Source organism: Podarcis muralis, chromosome 12, assembly GCF_964188315.1.
Source record: "Podarcis muralis chromosome 12, rPodMur119.hap1.1, whole genome shotgun sequence".
Taxonomy (NCBI): domain Eukaryota; kingdom Metazoa; phylum Chordata; class Lepidosauria; order Squamata; family Lacertidae; genus Podarcis; species Podarcis muralis.
Genome location: NC_135666.1, coordinates 38,377,360 through 38,391,606, shown reverse-complemented (window position 1 = coordinate 38,391,606; position 14,247 = coordinate 38,377,360). Strand labels below are relative to the sequence as shown.

At 43.8% G+C, this 14,247-nt stretch overlaps 1 protein-coding gene across 5 annotated transcripts in view; it reads left to right on the top strand.

The window, feature by feature from the left end:
- The window catches only part of CPVL (carboxypeptidase vitellogenic like), a 60,337-nt gene extending 46,976 nt beyond the window's left edge, over window positions 1-13,361 (top strand). For all 5 annotated transcript variants that reach the window (XM_028750834.2, XM_028750835.2, XM_028750833.2 and 2 more), the window contains 2 exons: window positions 621-803; window positions 13,138-13,361. In XM_028750834.2, coding sequence (XP_028606667.2) covers window positions 621-803; window positions 13,138-13,239 — 285 coding nt within the window. In that variant the 3' untranslated portion in view covers window positions 13,240-13,361. The remainder of the gene's footprint in view (window positions 1-620; window positions 804-13,137) is intronic.
- Window positions 13,362-14,247: the final 886 nt, after the last annotated feature.

Here is a 14,247-nt window from a genome sequence, read left to right as displayed (position 1 = left end):
GGAGGAATGAATGAATGTCCCCTCAAAGTATCTGCTTTATATACATTATTTACACAATGGGCTGCACATGATTGGCTAATTCCGGAATTCTACTGTAAGCCAATCAGGTTGTGGATTCACTTCTATCTGGAGCATGATTGGGTAGTTCCTGCCAACCAATCATACTGCTGCATTGTTCTAGGACCAATCAGACTGCTGCATTCTGAATCCTATTGTTCTAGGACCAATCAGACTGCTGCCTTTTGGATCCTATTGTTCTAGGACCAATCAGACTGCTGCCTTTTGGATCCTATTCAACTCAGTACATAACAGTGGGGCTGAGTTCTGCTTATTGGATTTCACAGCCTGAAATTGTACATCCCAGAAACAGATGCATCACCCAGACTCCTGCTCCTCTGTTTCCCCCCAGGTCTTAGACCTCTTTGTCCCAGGTGTAATGGCTGTGCTCCAAGCTGAGGCTTATATTTCCCCGTCAGACTAACGTGGTCTCTGTCCTTGATTTTTGGCTTTTGCTTTGTTATACAGGCTGTTTGGGATCGGTTCTGTGAGACTCACGGCGCTTTGTACACCAGATCTTTTACTAGACTCTTACAAGCCGTGGACCTGCTTGTGTTTTCCAGGTTCTCCTATACAGTGGACAACTTGATATCATTGTGGGAGCCCCACTGACGGAACGGTTTCTGCCAACAGTGCCGTGGACCAAAGTGGAAGAGTACAAGAATGCCGAGAGAGTTGTATGGCGGGTGCGTGCTAAAGATTCAGACGTTGCTGGCTATGTGCGCCAAGCAGGTGAATTCTATCAGGTAAGGGGGTGGGGATACTAAGATTTTAAAGAAGCACAGTGCAAATTCAGCTCTGTTTATTTGACTTTTTCTGGTTGAAGGACTCGCTTTTCTCTCTAACACCAGGCGAAGTGGGTTAAATTCAGGCTGCAATCCTGTGCATGCTTATTATGGAATATATAGCCCCCACTGAGCTCATAATACTTCTGTCAGAGTTAAACCTCCCATTCTCTTGGTTGTGCACTACCAGTGACCTAACTTGAAGTGAAACTATCTCTTAAGCACCCTGCATTACGAAAGATGTTTGGGAATTGTCAGGGAACTGCCATCGGCTCAGGAGCGAAGGGGGGAAAGGCGGACGGATTACAGAGAGCCCCCAAAGATCGTGGGAAGCAGCGCCTCCTCAGCGGAGGAAGGAAGCCACACCTCTAGTGGGGAGGAGGTGCAGGACTCGGAGGATGCAAGGTGGTATCAGGACACCTTGCCTGAGCAAAGCGGGGAGGAGGGAGGTCCCCCTTTACCCACGCCTTCCTTGCGCAGAAGACTTTCGCGCAGAGAGGGGAGGCGTAGGCTGGGCTCAAGAGACTACTCTGCTGGGGAAGATTCAAGGACCGCCCACTCTCAGATTCTGCTAGTGAATGAGCAAGGCGTGGAATAGAGGCGCTCTGCATTGTAAAGGTTTTTAGCACCAATAATAAAGCATTAGAACAGACCAGTGAGGCACCTTGCCTGATTGCTCTATAGCAACCATCCGATAGCCTTAACAGGAATGTAGGAATCATATGCCTGATCATTCTCTCACCACCAACCACCCCTAGGCTGAACCCCACAGGGACTCCAGGAGTAGGACGAGATTCCTGCTACAGATCTTGATGTGATAGATCTCATTTCTGGATGTTTGTTGTTTGACTCCTGGTGTGGGTTCTCTCTGGCAGGAAAAATGAAAGCTTTTCCTGCAGCTTTTAAAATTGATTTCAGCAGCAAAGCACTGAGCATGCGGTCGGAGCAGCTATCCTTGGTCAGTGTTTCTATCCTTGATCACTGTTGACAAAGATGACATTTGCACTTGGCTGCTGGGGGAGGGGAGGGGAGAGGCTTAGACTTTTCTAGGCAGCAGCTGCAGACAGTTAGCCAACTATTTGTACTGCCATGCAGTGACAGATCACAAAATACTGCATCTGCGGGCATCTGAACACGCTTCATTTTTAGCCCTCGTAAGCAGGCTCTGCTCCTGATCCTCCAGTTTCTGTAACATCTGAGTCTTAAAAAAAGAGAAGTATTTACACAATAAAGCTGTGCACAGGGGTAAACTAAATATTAAAGGCCTTTCCCATCTTCTGCTATGTCCCCTCCCCCCCCCCCAAAATCTAAACAGAGTCAGTATCTCATGAAGAAAGGAGACATTCAAAAAGTGACTATTGAAATGTTAATAATAATAATAATAATAATAATAATAATAATAATAATAATAATTTATTTATACCCCAGCTACTCTGGGCGGCTTCCAACAAAATATTAAAATACAGTAATGCACCAACCATTAAAAGCTTCCCTAAATAGGGCTGCCTTCAGATGTCTTCTAAAAGTCTGGTAGTTGTTGTTCTCTTTGACATCTGGTGGGAGGGCATTCCACAGGGCGGGTGCCACTACTGAGAAGGCCCTCTGCCTGGTTCCCTGTAACTTGGCTTCTTACAGTGAGGAAACCGCCAGAAGGCCCTCGGCGCTGGACCTCAGTGTCCAGGCAGAACGATGGAGGTGGAGACGCTCCTTCAGATATACTGGAGCGGTTAAATAGAAACGCCAATTCTTCCAGCCGAAAGAAGACAGCACTGTGGAAAGTATTCAGTTTTTATTCAAACGAAGTCTGGACCAGTGTTAGAAACTGAGACATGAAAGCTAGGAGCTAAATGGCACCTTAAACCTAAGTTATGGACGCCACAACAGAATGTCTAGGCTGAAAATGAATGAACTGCAGCTAAAATCTTCTGTTCATTTTTCACATGGTCTAGTCCTCATCTGAAGACTGCAAGAAAAGAAGCCATGCTTCCCCTGCCCACCCCCTTAATATTCTTATGAGGGTCCCTCAAAACGCTGCCTTCCCCTAAGGGCAACTGAGAGGCAGAACCTATCAGCTTGCCTGACACTGAAGTGATTTCTTGGAAGTCAAGCAGGCAGGAATTTCTCCTCCCACGCCCTCAGCACCAGCAGTCGCAGTTTTAATCAGAAATCTTACATGCAGTGCCCAGAGCTCAGAAATTGCTCACACCAATGAAATTCCCAATCTCAAAATGTGCCTAGAACAATGGGACAGAAAATACAAAATTCAAGGCACCTTTATAACTTCTTACCCCATGCCCAGATCCTTCCAAGCAATATAAACTGGATAACAGAATGTGCAAACAACTCACAAACAGCCCCTGGACTCCTCATGGTCACTTCTAATTGGTTACACCAATTATTGGAGTTGCTTTTTCCTTACAACTCTCCCTATCTTGTCCCGGTTTCTTCCTAACTCAAAAGTAGTTTCTGTTAAACTCTTAAAGGTCTGAGATACTTGTTTTCCTTCCTCCCATGAGTATTAAATTGGGAGGTGCTGAATCTATATTTTTAGTGCAATGGGCTTGGTTCTGCTGGTGTAGTATTCACCTGTTTGCTTGTACAACAGTTCAAAGAATAGAGATTGCTCTTAAGCAGTTAAAATCATTTAAGTGCAGCACGAGTAAGAACTTAAATGATAGGCATCTCATAAATCAGATTTATAACCCAGAGTGTATTTTAATTAGAAAACATGGATTTTGTTACTCTCAAATATACAATTAAAAAAACAAACCAACCAGCTGAAATCCTACATAGAATGACTTGTTTTTGCTGGAATTCATCAACACCTTTTTATTTTGGGCTTTGCTGATATGCATGACATGAAGGTCTTCTGAAAGTTTTTAACGAAAGCTTAACTTAGCCTATAATAATATGTCACTACTTTCAGATGGAAGGAAAATATTCAGGCAATTTTCATCATATGCTTCTCACAGGGACTAAGTATAAACTGAAGTGTTATCTTTCACAGTCTCTTAAATTCATAGGCTTATAGACATTTTATTTTCCAGTAAATGCTTCTGAGAAATGGCCTTGTGAGTCAGAATGTGGGTAATATTTACTTTACCGTTGCTTTACTGGGGTGGTGTGTGTGTGGATCAACCAGAATGAAATTTTACAATTAACAGGCTGCTTTAAAAACAAAACAAAACAAAAACTACAGTGATTTAAGAACACAGCTAGCTTGGCTTCATTTCAGTATTAGTAGGAGGACTTAAATTTCACTTGCTTTCAGGGGAGCTTAAAATTATGTGGCTGAGTACTTTTCGGAAACTGGGTCCTTTGGAGGATTTTGGGAAGGTTACGGAATTGAAATAAGTAACTGCAAATAAACATATTTCTAATTGAAGGAAGAAGCTGCTGAATAGATTTGGGATAACTTCTGCCAAGGCCAGCTAGTTCCCAGGAAGAAAAATCTTGGCTTCACTGAAGTCTTTGTTAGTTCCTTTGTCAGTTTCTTGCTTCATTCTTTGAGGATGAGTGAAGTTCCTGATGCCACGTAGAAATTATCCACACGTAACTTTTGCCCTGCACTTTCTTAGGCAGAGGTCTGCACTTAAAAGCTCAGTGTCCAAACATTCTTTTTTGCTCTGGAACTTTCCCTCTGGAAGCCTGCTTCTTAGCGCTAAATTGGAGCAGAGGTCAGTTCGGGTTCTCAATGGATTGCTGTTTGCTCCAATTGAGCTTTAAAGAGTAGGTTTTCATAGGGAAAACTCTGGGGCAAAAAAGGGCATTTGGACATGGCAGAGGAAAGGTAAATGTGGATAATCCCATTGTGTGATGACTGTTTTCTAGAAGCTTCTATGGGTGTCGTGGTTTGTTTAACTGTTTTACATGAACTTTCTCTAACCATGCAAAGTGCCTATAGGATAGTGTTCTTGGGCTACTAGCGTGGTCATATTTAGAATATGGATAGAATGTATTTTTCAACAAGTTTCCCAGCTATCAAAATACCTAGCATCAGCTAATGGTTGAAAGGAGTGGGTCTATAGGTCAGTGGTAGAATATTGATTTGCAGTGTTGATGTCCAGAGTTAGGTCTTGATGAGCAAAAATCAAAGTGTTGGTGCTGACCATTAAAGCCCAAAACAGCTTCGGCTCTAAATACCTGAAGGAGCTTCTCCACCCTCATTGTTCACTGAGGTCTACCTCTGAGGAACCACCTCTGAGGCCTTCTGGTGGTTCCCTCACTGCGAGAAGTGAGGTTACAGGGAAACAGGCAGAGGGCCTTCTCGGTGGTGGCGCCCGCCCTGTGGAATGCCCTCCTGTCAGAAGTCAAGGAAATAAACAGCTATGTGACTTTTAGAAGACGCCTGAAGGTAGCCCTATATAGGGAAGTTTTTAATGTTTGATGTTTTACTGTGTTGATGTTTTAATTTGCTGGAAGCTGCCCAGTTTGGCTGGGGCAACCCAGTCAGATGGGTGTCATATAAACAATTTATAATTATATAGAAAAGCCACCAAAGTGGGCGTCTGGGAAGGAGATGACTGTGTACATAGTCAGAGTACATAGGCAGCTGGCTTATATCAAGTCAGACCATTGGTCCAAATAGCACAATATTGTCAGCACTGACTGGCTGGGTTGCAGGCAGAAGTCTTCCACAGTTCTACCCGGAGGCTCCAAGGATTAAACCTGGAACCTTTGGCATGTGAAGAATGTGTTCCACCACAGACCTATGGCCCTTCCCTGAAGGTTAAACTATTGATCTGACCCATTTATGGGGTAGTTCTTCATGCTCAATGTCTGTCGCCTTGCTGGTTTCCTTAATGGGCGCCCACCCCTTCTGAAGTCTACATTCATGATCTCGACACACCCATGAGTTATTATTTACCCCCTTGTGTTGCAGCTCTTAAGATCGTACTCATCTGCTATGCCACAGCTGCAGCCTTGCTGAATCGCTGTCTGATACTTGGCCAGTGCTTGGAACAGTGCCGTTGCAAAGATTTCAGCTCCTGTTAGTCCAAGCTTGGTTTTGAAGAAGTTTTTAATATTGCCAAACTTTCAAGAGGCGGATATCTTCTTCAGGAAAAACAAGCCACCCCCTTATTTTAAAGGGGATATTTTCTCTCTGTTGCACCAGGGATCCTGCTCATCCTTTCTCCTTGCCAGTCACAAGTTTCTGCTTCCAGCATGTTCCCTGCTCCATAGTTCCCTATTCTTTCGGTGTTCTTTGAGGCTCATATCATTCCCCTCTTTTGCACACCCAGCCCCCTTTTGAGCTCAGACCCTCTTGAACTGCTGTCGTCTTGCCTACAGGCATAAATGAGCTAAGTCAGGCTTCCTCAACCTCAGCCCTCCAGATGTTTTGAGACTGCAATTCCCATCATCCCTGACCACTGGTCCTGCTAGCTAGGGATCATGGGAGTTGTAGGCCAAAAACACGTGGAGGGCCGAACATGAGGAAGCCTGAGCTAAGTTATCTGCTTTTGAGGGAATGAATGAAATTTGTTGGGGTTAAGATGCTAGAATTTTCTGGCCCAGCAAGGAAATAGCAGCTCCACATTAGTATTCCACACGGATCTTCAGAATGACACTGCAGAATATTCCCACAAAGCCACAGCATTGCTTAAGCCAGTCATGGGCCGGCGATGCTGGCTTGCCGATGATTTTAAGTAAAGCAACGTTTTGGATTTCTTTCCTGGGCTCTCCCTGCCGTTTGCCTGTTCAATCCCTATGGCTGCGCACATCTGTTTTGCACTATTCTGCTTGCTGATTTAATTGTACATGGCTGCACACGCATAGATATCTGAGAGGAAACCACAAAGAGCCACTTGTCCAAAGACAGCGAAGCCAAAGAACTGATGCTTGAACAGATTTCTCCTAGAACAGACTTTTATTTATTTCATTGCTTGATAGCCATAGCACTTAATCTTTTAATGCTGATGTTGAATCTCTCTCTCTCTCTATATATATATATTACTGTGGCTGATTTTAAAATTTCTTACGATGTCAAAAACGGTTACGCTCCCATGTGTGCGGATGTTTTTTGTTCTAAATCCAGTGCATAGTGATAGTGGTGAAACAGAAGCACAGACTTTTAAAAAAAATCAAAATGTCTTGATTTGCTTTAGTGCTAAGGTATAATTAATCCCTACTAGATAACAGGTTTTAAAATAAAGTTCCCAGGAAATGAATCACGTTAGATGTGCTTTCTCTCATGGGTGTAGATAGATTTTAAAATATGGTTTCTGCATTCTAAAATATGGAGCACCCTGAGGAGGTCTCCTGTCCAAGAGGTCTCCTGTCCAGGACTGTATGGGACTGCATAGTCCCCTCTACATCAGTGGAGAAGCAAGCTGTCAGCTAAGGGCTACCAGCCCCATGGTACAAGCCCCAGCTTCACCTAGCTACACTAGTGGTGTAGTGGTTAGGAGCAGTAGACTTGTAATCTGGTGAACCGGGTTCACTTCCCTGCTCCTCCACATGCAGCTGCTGGGTGACCTTGGGCTAGTCACACTTCTTTGAAGTCTCTCAGCCCCACTCACCTCACAGAGTGTTTGTTGTGGGGGAGGAAGGGAAAGGAGAATGTTAGCCACTTTGAGACTCCTTAGGATAGTGATAAAGCAGGATATCAAATCCAAACTCCTCCTCCTCCTCTTCTTCTTCTAGTCAATCCCCGAAATTGAGTCTTGCAGGAGCAGGGCACTGGCTGCTTTGGATCCACTAGATCTAAATCCCCATGGATTATCTGAAGGGCCCAGTCTTTGGACCTTTTAGCTATGCCAGCCTGGAGCTGGTGTACCAAAAAATGAGGCAAAGTAGCCTTCCACACAGCATTCTCCCCTCAGCATTCCTCAGCATTCATCCCCTGGCTTTCAGATGTGGTAGCCATGCTAAAGAGGATGGGGCCCGAACCAATGGGTTCAAATTATGAGAAAAACAGGTTGGACTAAACAAGTAGAGTGCAAACTGTTCGACAACAGGCTGGACTCTCCTTTGTTAGAAGTTTTAAGCAGAGGCTGGATAGCCACTATCCAGGATGCTGTAGTAGTGGATTGCCTTCATCAGCATGGAGTTGGACTAGAATCAGAGTTTCCTAAATGTGAGTCTCCAGCTGTTTTTGGACTACAACTCCCACCATCCCCAGCCAGCAGGACCAGTGGTCAGGGATGATGGGAATTGTAGTCCCAAAACAGCTGGAGACCGAAGTTTGGGAAACCCTGGACTAGATGAACTTGGAGGCCCCTTCCAACTCCTTATGTTTCAGTGATTTGGCTCCAGATCCAGGCAATGTTTTCTTTCTTTCTTTCTTTCTTTCTTTCTTTCTTTCTTTCTTTCTTTCTTTCTTTCTTTCTCTTTCTCTCTTTCTCTCTCTCTCACATGTATCCCCACACACTGCTGTGAGTGTCCATTAAACATTCTAGGAGTTGATCTCCCTTCTGATCCCTTGAAGATGCACGATCAGGCGCCACACTGACATCCCACTGCCGCTGCCCTCCTCTGCTTTCAAATACAGAGGTCAAAGAGGAAGTTTGGGTCACAGTAAATGTAAGCAAAGACCCTGTATTCGGCTGTTACTTTTTTGTCGTGCATGAATGCCGTTTGGACTGGCGCCCTGTGAACTCTGCTGGCTGATCCCACCCCCACCCCTGCCTCCACTACTGTATGTTCCTTTTGAAGCTGTGTGGAGAAGGAGAAATGCAGCTGTTTACTGCTTTCACTGAAACTCGTGTGTGTGTGTGTGTGTGTGTGTGTGTGTGTGTTTGTATGTGACTTCAGTTTTTTGCAATTAGGACCGAAGCCTGGAACAGCACTGCCGGCCTCCGTGGAGCATTTAGCAATGTCTAGTCATGGCAGTGATTGGATTAAAGAAAGAGGAGGTCTGTCTGGAACAATGTAAATTATAGCCAGCTCTTGCGATTCAAAGGGATCCCAAAGCCAAAGTAAAATTAGGGTGGTGGTTGTGGTTTTAAGCCAGTTAACATTGGCTTATAGAGTGTGTCCCAAATAAATTACCACATCTGGTTCCTGCAAGGGGAAAGACCGGCAGTGGAGTGAGCGTGAAACCTGAACTCTTTCTCACCCTAACTAAAGCGTAGCGGCTGGGTCCATGCTTCATTCCTGTTGACGTCTCTACTTCTGGACTTGCAAAGTAATCATGCAGTTTTAATTGAGAAGGGGGGGAAATGGGTGTGGGGGTGTTATTGTTCACTACACAACACCCTCCCTCCTCTTTGGTTTTTAAAATATTCACCTTGTTTCTAAGTTTTGCAGAGTGGCTGGGGAAACCCAGCCAGATGGGTGGGGTATAAATAATAAATTATTATTATTATTATTATTATTATTATTATTATTATTATTAATGCTGTTGCTGCAACTGCAGCCCAGATTCAGCCCCTCTTCCCTTCCCACTCCTATCCTGCCAATAACAGAGGTGGAGAAGTTATCGCTGCTTCTAGTAATATTCTGTTGTGTCCTAGTAAAATAAGTTGGGAAGGTAGCTCAATAGTGGAGTATTTGCTCTGCATGTAGAAGGTCCCTGGTGTATCCAGTTTAAAAGAATCAGGTGGCGAGTAGGGCAATATGGCCTGAGGCTGTATAAAGCAACTCCCTGTGGGCGGTGTGCTATTTCTAAGCATGCTTCAAGAAATAGGTCCACCACTCAGGCTGGGCAATATATCAATATATTGCCCAAAACTGGTTTGAAGTCCACATCATGATATCGATTTCATAATTTTTGACCTGGCAATATATCGCAAATCATGATGTGTGTGTGTGTGCTATGCAAAAATCACAATGTGGGAAAAACAGTGAATCCAGCCAATGCTTCTCTCAATTCCTGCAGCTCCTGTTAACTTGGCCGGCTCAGCTCTCCCCTGCTTCCTGCAGGGGGAAGCGCATCACAAGAGCAGGCGCCAGCAAAAATCACAATGTGGGGAAAACCGTGAAGCCAGCCAATGTCTCTACATAGCTCGATCCTCATGTCAGACACTGTGATATATCAGTACATCATGATGTTTAGCTGGTGATATGTCACATTGTTGAAAACCAGGTGATGGGACGCGGGTGGCGCTGTGGTCTAAACCACTGACCCTCTTGGGCTTGCTGATTGGAAGGTCGGCGGTTTGAATCCCCACGACGGGGTGAGCTCCTGTTGCTCTGTCCCAGCTCCTGCTAACCTTAGCAGTTCGAAAGCATGCCTATGCAAGTAGATAACTAGGTACCTCTGTGATGGGAAGATAAATGGCATTTCCGTCCGTGCACTTTGGCACTCGTCATGCGCCGGTAGCAGTTTAGTCATGCTGGCCACATGTCCTGGAAAACTGTCTGTAGACAAACACCGGCTCCCTTGGCCTGAAAGTGAGATGAGCGCCACACCCCATAGTCACCTTTGACTGGACTTAACCATCCAGGGGTCCTTTACCTTTACCTGAAAACCAGGTGTTCAGAACATGTTATGAAGGCTGTACTCCCCCCCCCCCTTTGTATTAAAAACGTAGAAACTTGCCTTATCCTGAGTCAGACAGTTGGTTTCAGGCAGGGAATCTTTCCCAACTCCACCAAGAGAAGACAAGGATTGGGGCTGGGACCTTCTGATGCAAGGAGGACTACCCCATTGCAGATTTAGGAAGCTGTGTTTGCTGTAACAGCCTTCTGTCTCCGTTTACTCAGCATCTTGGTAATCGTACTTCTTCTGACATTGTTAGTTTTGATCTGAAGTACAAATCAGAGCTCCCAATTCAAACGGCTAAACTTTTGGAGAGGAAGAGGTTAATCGTCAACAGTAGGCTTTTAACAAAAAGATCTGTAGTAATGCTAGTGAGGAAATAGCCCAGTGACCTCTGGCAACCTGAAGGACTCTCCTGTTCAGATGTGGAAGAGACTTCTGCTGCCAACTTGGTTTGAAAACATTGTAAAATCCAAATGCCACGTCGGTGTCCTTCAGCAGGCTCTGTGCTTCTGCAGGAATCACTGTGCCATACAACTGCTAAGACAAGTCTGATTCTCGTTCACCTTCAAGGCTTTGGCTGTTGGCGCCAGAAGTAAAGATCCTCTGGAATAATTTGAAGACACTGACTGATGTTGTTTGCTTTTTAGCGGTGAAGGAATATTTGAATTCCGGTTACAGTGGTACCTCGGGTTACATACGCTTCAGGTTACATACACTTCAGGTTACAGACTCCGCTAACCCAGAAATAGTGCTTCAGGTTAAGAACTTTGCTTCAGGATGAGAACAGAAATTGTGCTCCGGCGGCGCGGCAGCAGCGGGAGGCCCCATTAGCTAAAGTGGTGCTTCAGGTTAAGAACAGTTTCAGGTTAAGTATGGACCTCCGGAACGAATTAAGTACTTAACCTGAGGTACCACTGTATGTCTGTATGCTAAGGAGAAAGCCTGTGAAAATGAGAATATGGACTCAGCAATGCAACACGGTTCTAAACATATTTGAAAGAGCATTATCATTTCATTAGAGCTAGCATATTATCTTCTGCCCAAAACGAGAGGTCGTCTGTTTGATTTGTACTTAGATTAGAGACAATGCTCCTGAGCCACATTACAGTCATTGCTCAATGAGTCCGTGGCTGAGCTGGATTTGCATTAGTATTTTTGGTCTGGATCCAACATGCCATACCATTGGGTGATTTTGGTCCAGTCGTAACAGATCGCTGAGCTATGTATGAGCTTGTGTGACTTGATGGTCGTAGCGATGAGTTAGTATGCGGAAACCCCGGTTTCAAATCTTTCTGAGGCCTGCCGTGCATTTCTTGTGTACACATCAGATGCTTTTTAAATGTACAGTATATATAAAACTGTAAATGAAAACACACATTCTGCAGAGGGGGAATCTGTTGTCTCATTTTACCATTTGTGATTTAGTTTATTTAGCTGCTATCGCTCCCTTTGCTCTCAGAATGCGGCAAACTTTTCACTGTATATTTTGTGCCAGAGCACAAATGCATAAGACCAAGTACAATAAACAAATACACCCAATTAAGCATGGAGGGCATGTATACATGCGACGCTGGACATGCCGTTTATGTATTCAAGGCATTTGTATATATTCATAAATATTTATCCCGAGGAAGTTTACATTGCAAATTTCAATGCAATGAGCCACTCATTGACTCTGTTCTGACTACAGTATTTTAGTGGAACAGTATTCTCTTTGTCTTATTGCATTTTTTTTACTTAGGATCAGAGTTGAAAGGGGACCATAAGGGTCACGTATTCCAGCCCCTCGCAATGTAGGAATCTCTTTGCCCAACATGGAGCTTAAATTTAAATTTCACATAAATTTAAGAAGCAAATGACATTTAATAGGAAGAACATAAGAAGAGGTAGGACACAACCATTGGGGCTACAAGTCTTGTCCTCCATGAATTTGTTCAGTCCTCTTCTAAAGCCATCCAAGTTGGTGGCAGCTGTCACTGCCTCTTGTAGGATTGAGTTCCATCATGTGCTGTGCAAAGAAGCACTTTCTTTTGTCTGTTATGAATCTCCCAACATTCAGCTTCATTGTGTGGCCATGAGTTCTAGTGTTTTGAGAGAGGCAGCAAATTTTTCTTGATCCACTTTCTTCATGCCCAGTGCCGGATCGACGTATAAACTAAACAAGCTATAGCTTAGGGTCCCACTCTCTTGGGAGGCCCCCCAAAAAATTAAGAAAAAAAACACAGGATGTACATTTCCAAAATATAAGATAAAAAACAAATAAAATAAAACCTACATGCAGCAACAGTGTTTTGTGTTGTGTAGGCTCCTATGATGTAAGGAATGGACCTGCCTGCTAGCCTGCTCCCTAAAATATCACTGGTTTGCGCATTTCTATATATAGGGTGCCTACATTCTGCATGGACTGGTTATTTTGTTATGTGCAAATGGCTTTAGATACATATTAGGTCCATAAATTACCGTATAGGATTCAACACACAAAAAAGTGACAATTTGTTGTTGACAAAGGACAGCTGGACATATAAAGGGCCCCATTACCTTCAGTAGCTTAGGGCCTCATCAAACCTAAATCTGACCCTGTTCATGCATAATTTTATAAATTTCTATCCTGTTGCCTCTTATGTGGTCTCTTATAGTCTCAATTACTGCAACCAATTCCTCACAGAGGAGTCGCTCCCTCCCCTTGTTAATTTTGGTCGCCCTTTTCTGAACCTTTTCACAACTCTGCAATTTCATTCTGTGGGGATTAATGTGAGCTACAAAGCCCCTAATCTAATTTTTATTGAATGTGTTGGAACCAAATGTATGTCCTGGAAGCAGCATTTCCCCTTATTTAAGCTATATATATTTCTTTTTATAATTCTACAGGCCATTGTTCGAGGCGGAGGACACATCCTGCCCTATGACCAGCCAGAAAGATGTTTGGACATGATCGACAGATTTATATCAGGGAGGGGATTCAAAGCCTGATGGGTACTGAAATCTCAGCTTCAGTGCTGCAGCTCTTCTGAATTCTCCACAAGAGATTTTAGGGGCCGATAGGAAAACTTGTACTGTGTATAAATAAACTGTTTTAATCTGCTCAGTTACAATCTTGAGTCTGTTGTCCTTGTCACTGGCTCAGCTTTTCCTGCTGTGGTGCAATTTTGAACCTGGTATTACAGAGGAAACTTTATATATATATATATATATATATATATATATATAGTTCCAGAATCCCTCATAGGCTGAACTTATTCACATGGAAAAAGGGTTACACGTTACACTGTCAAGACTATTGTTACATGAAATAGACAACGGGCATTTTTCATATGTGGGGGTGTGTGTTCAGTTCCTGGCCCCCCATGCACATCAGCCTGTTCTGCCCCTTTTTTGCCCTCTTCCGAGTCCCAAAGGACTTAGGCATTGGCGGTCATGCGTCAATTGGATGTGCACACAATGGCCGCCGGTTGTACAAAGCAGCTTTGAACAAACTCTTTCAGGATCCTATACGTAGCCAGTCATGCCAGCTGAGGCTATGTGGGGTTTTTGAGTCTTTTGAGTCTCAAGAGGGAGCCACATAATTACAGTGGTACCTCGGTTCTCAAACTTAATCCGTTCCGGAAGTCAGTTCCAAAACCAAAGCATTCCAAAACCAAGGGTCGCTTTCCCATAGAAAATATTGCAAAATGGATTAATCCGTTCCAGACTTTTAAAAACAACCCCTAAAACAGCAATTTAACATGAATTTTGCTGTCTAAGGAGACCATTGATCCATAAAATGAAAGAAATAAAGCAATGTACTGCAGCCACACAATCAATCAGTAGCTGAACTGGGTTCCACACAGTCACAAAAACAAAAATAGCTGCAAAAACAAAAACGCAAAATAAATAGCAAAAACAGACCTCAGCATAACACTCAAAACGGAAGTGTGGCACTCAAATTGGAAGTGTAACACTCAAAATGGAGCATGTTCAGCTTCTGAAAAGAGTTCGTAA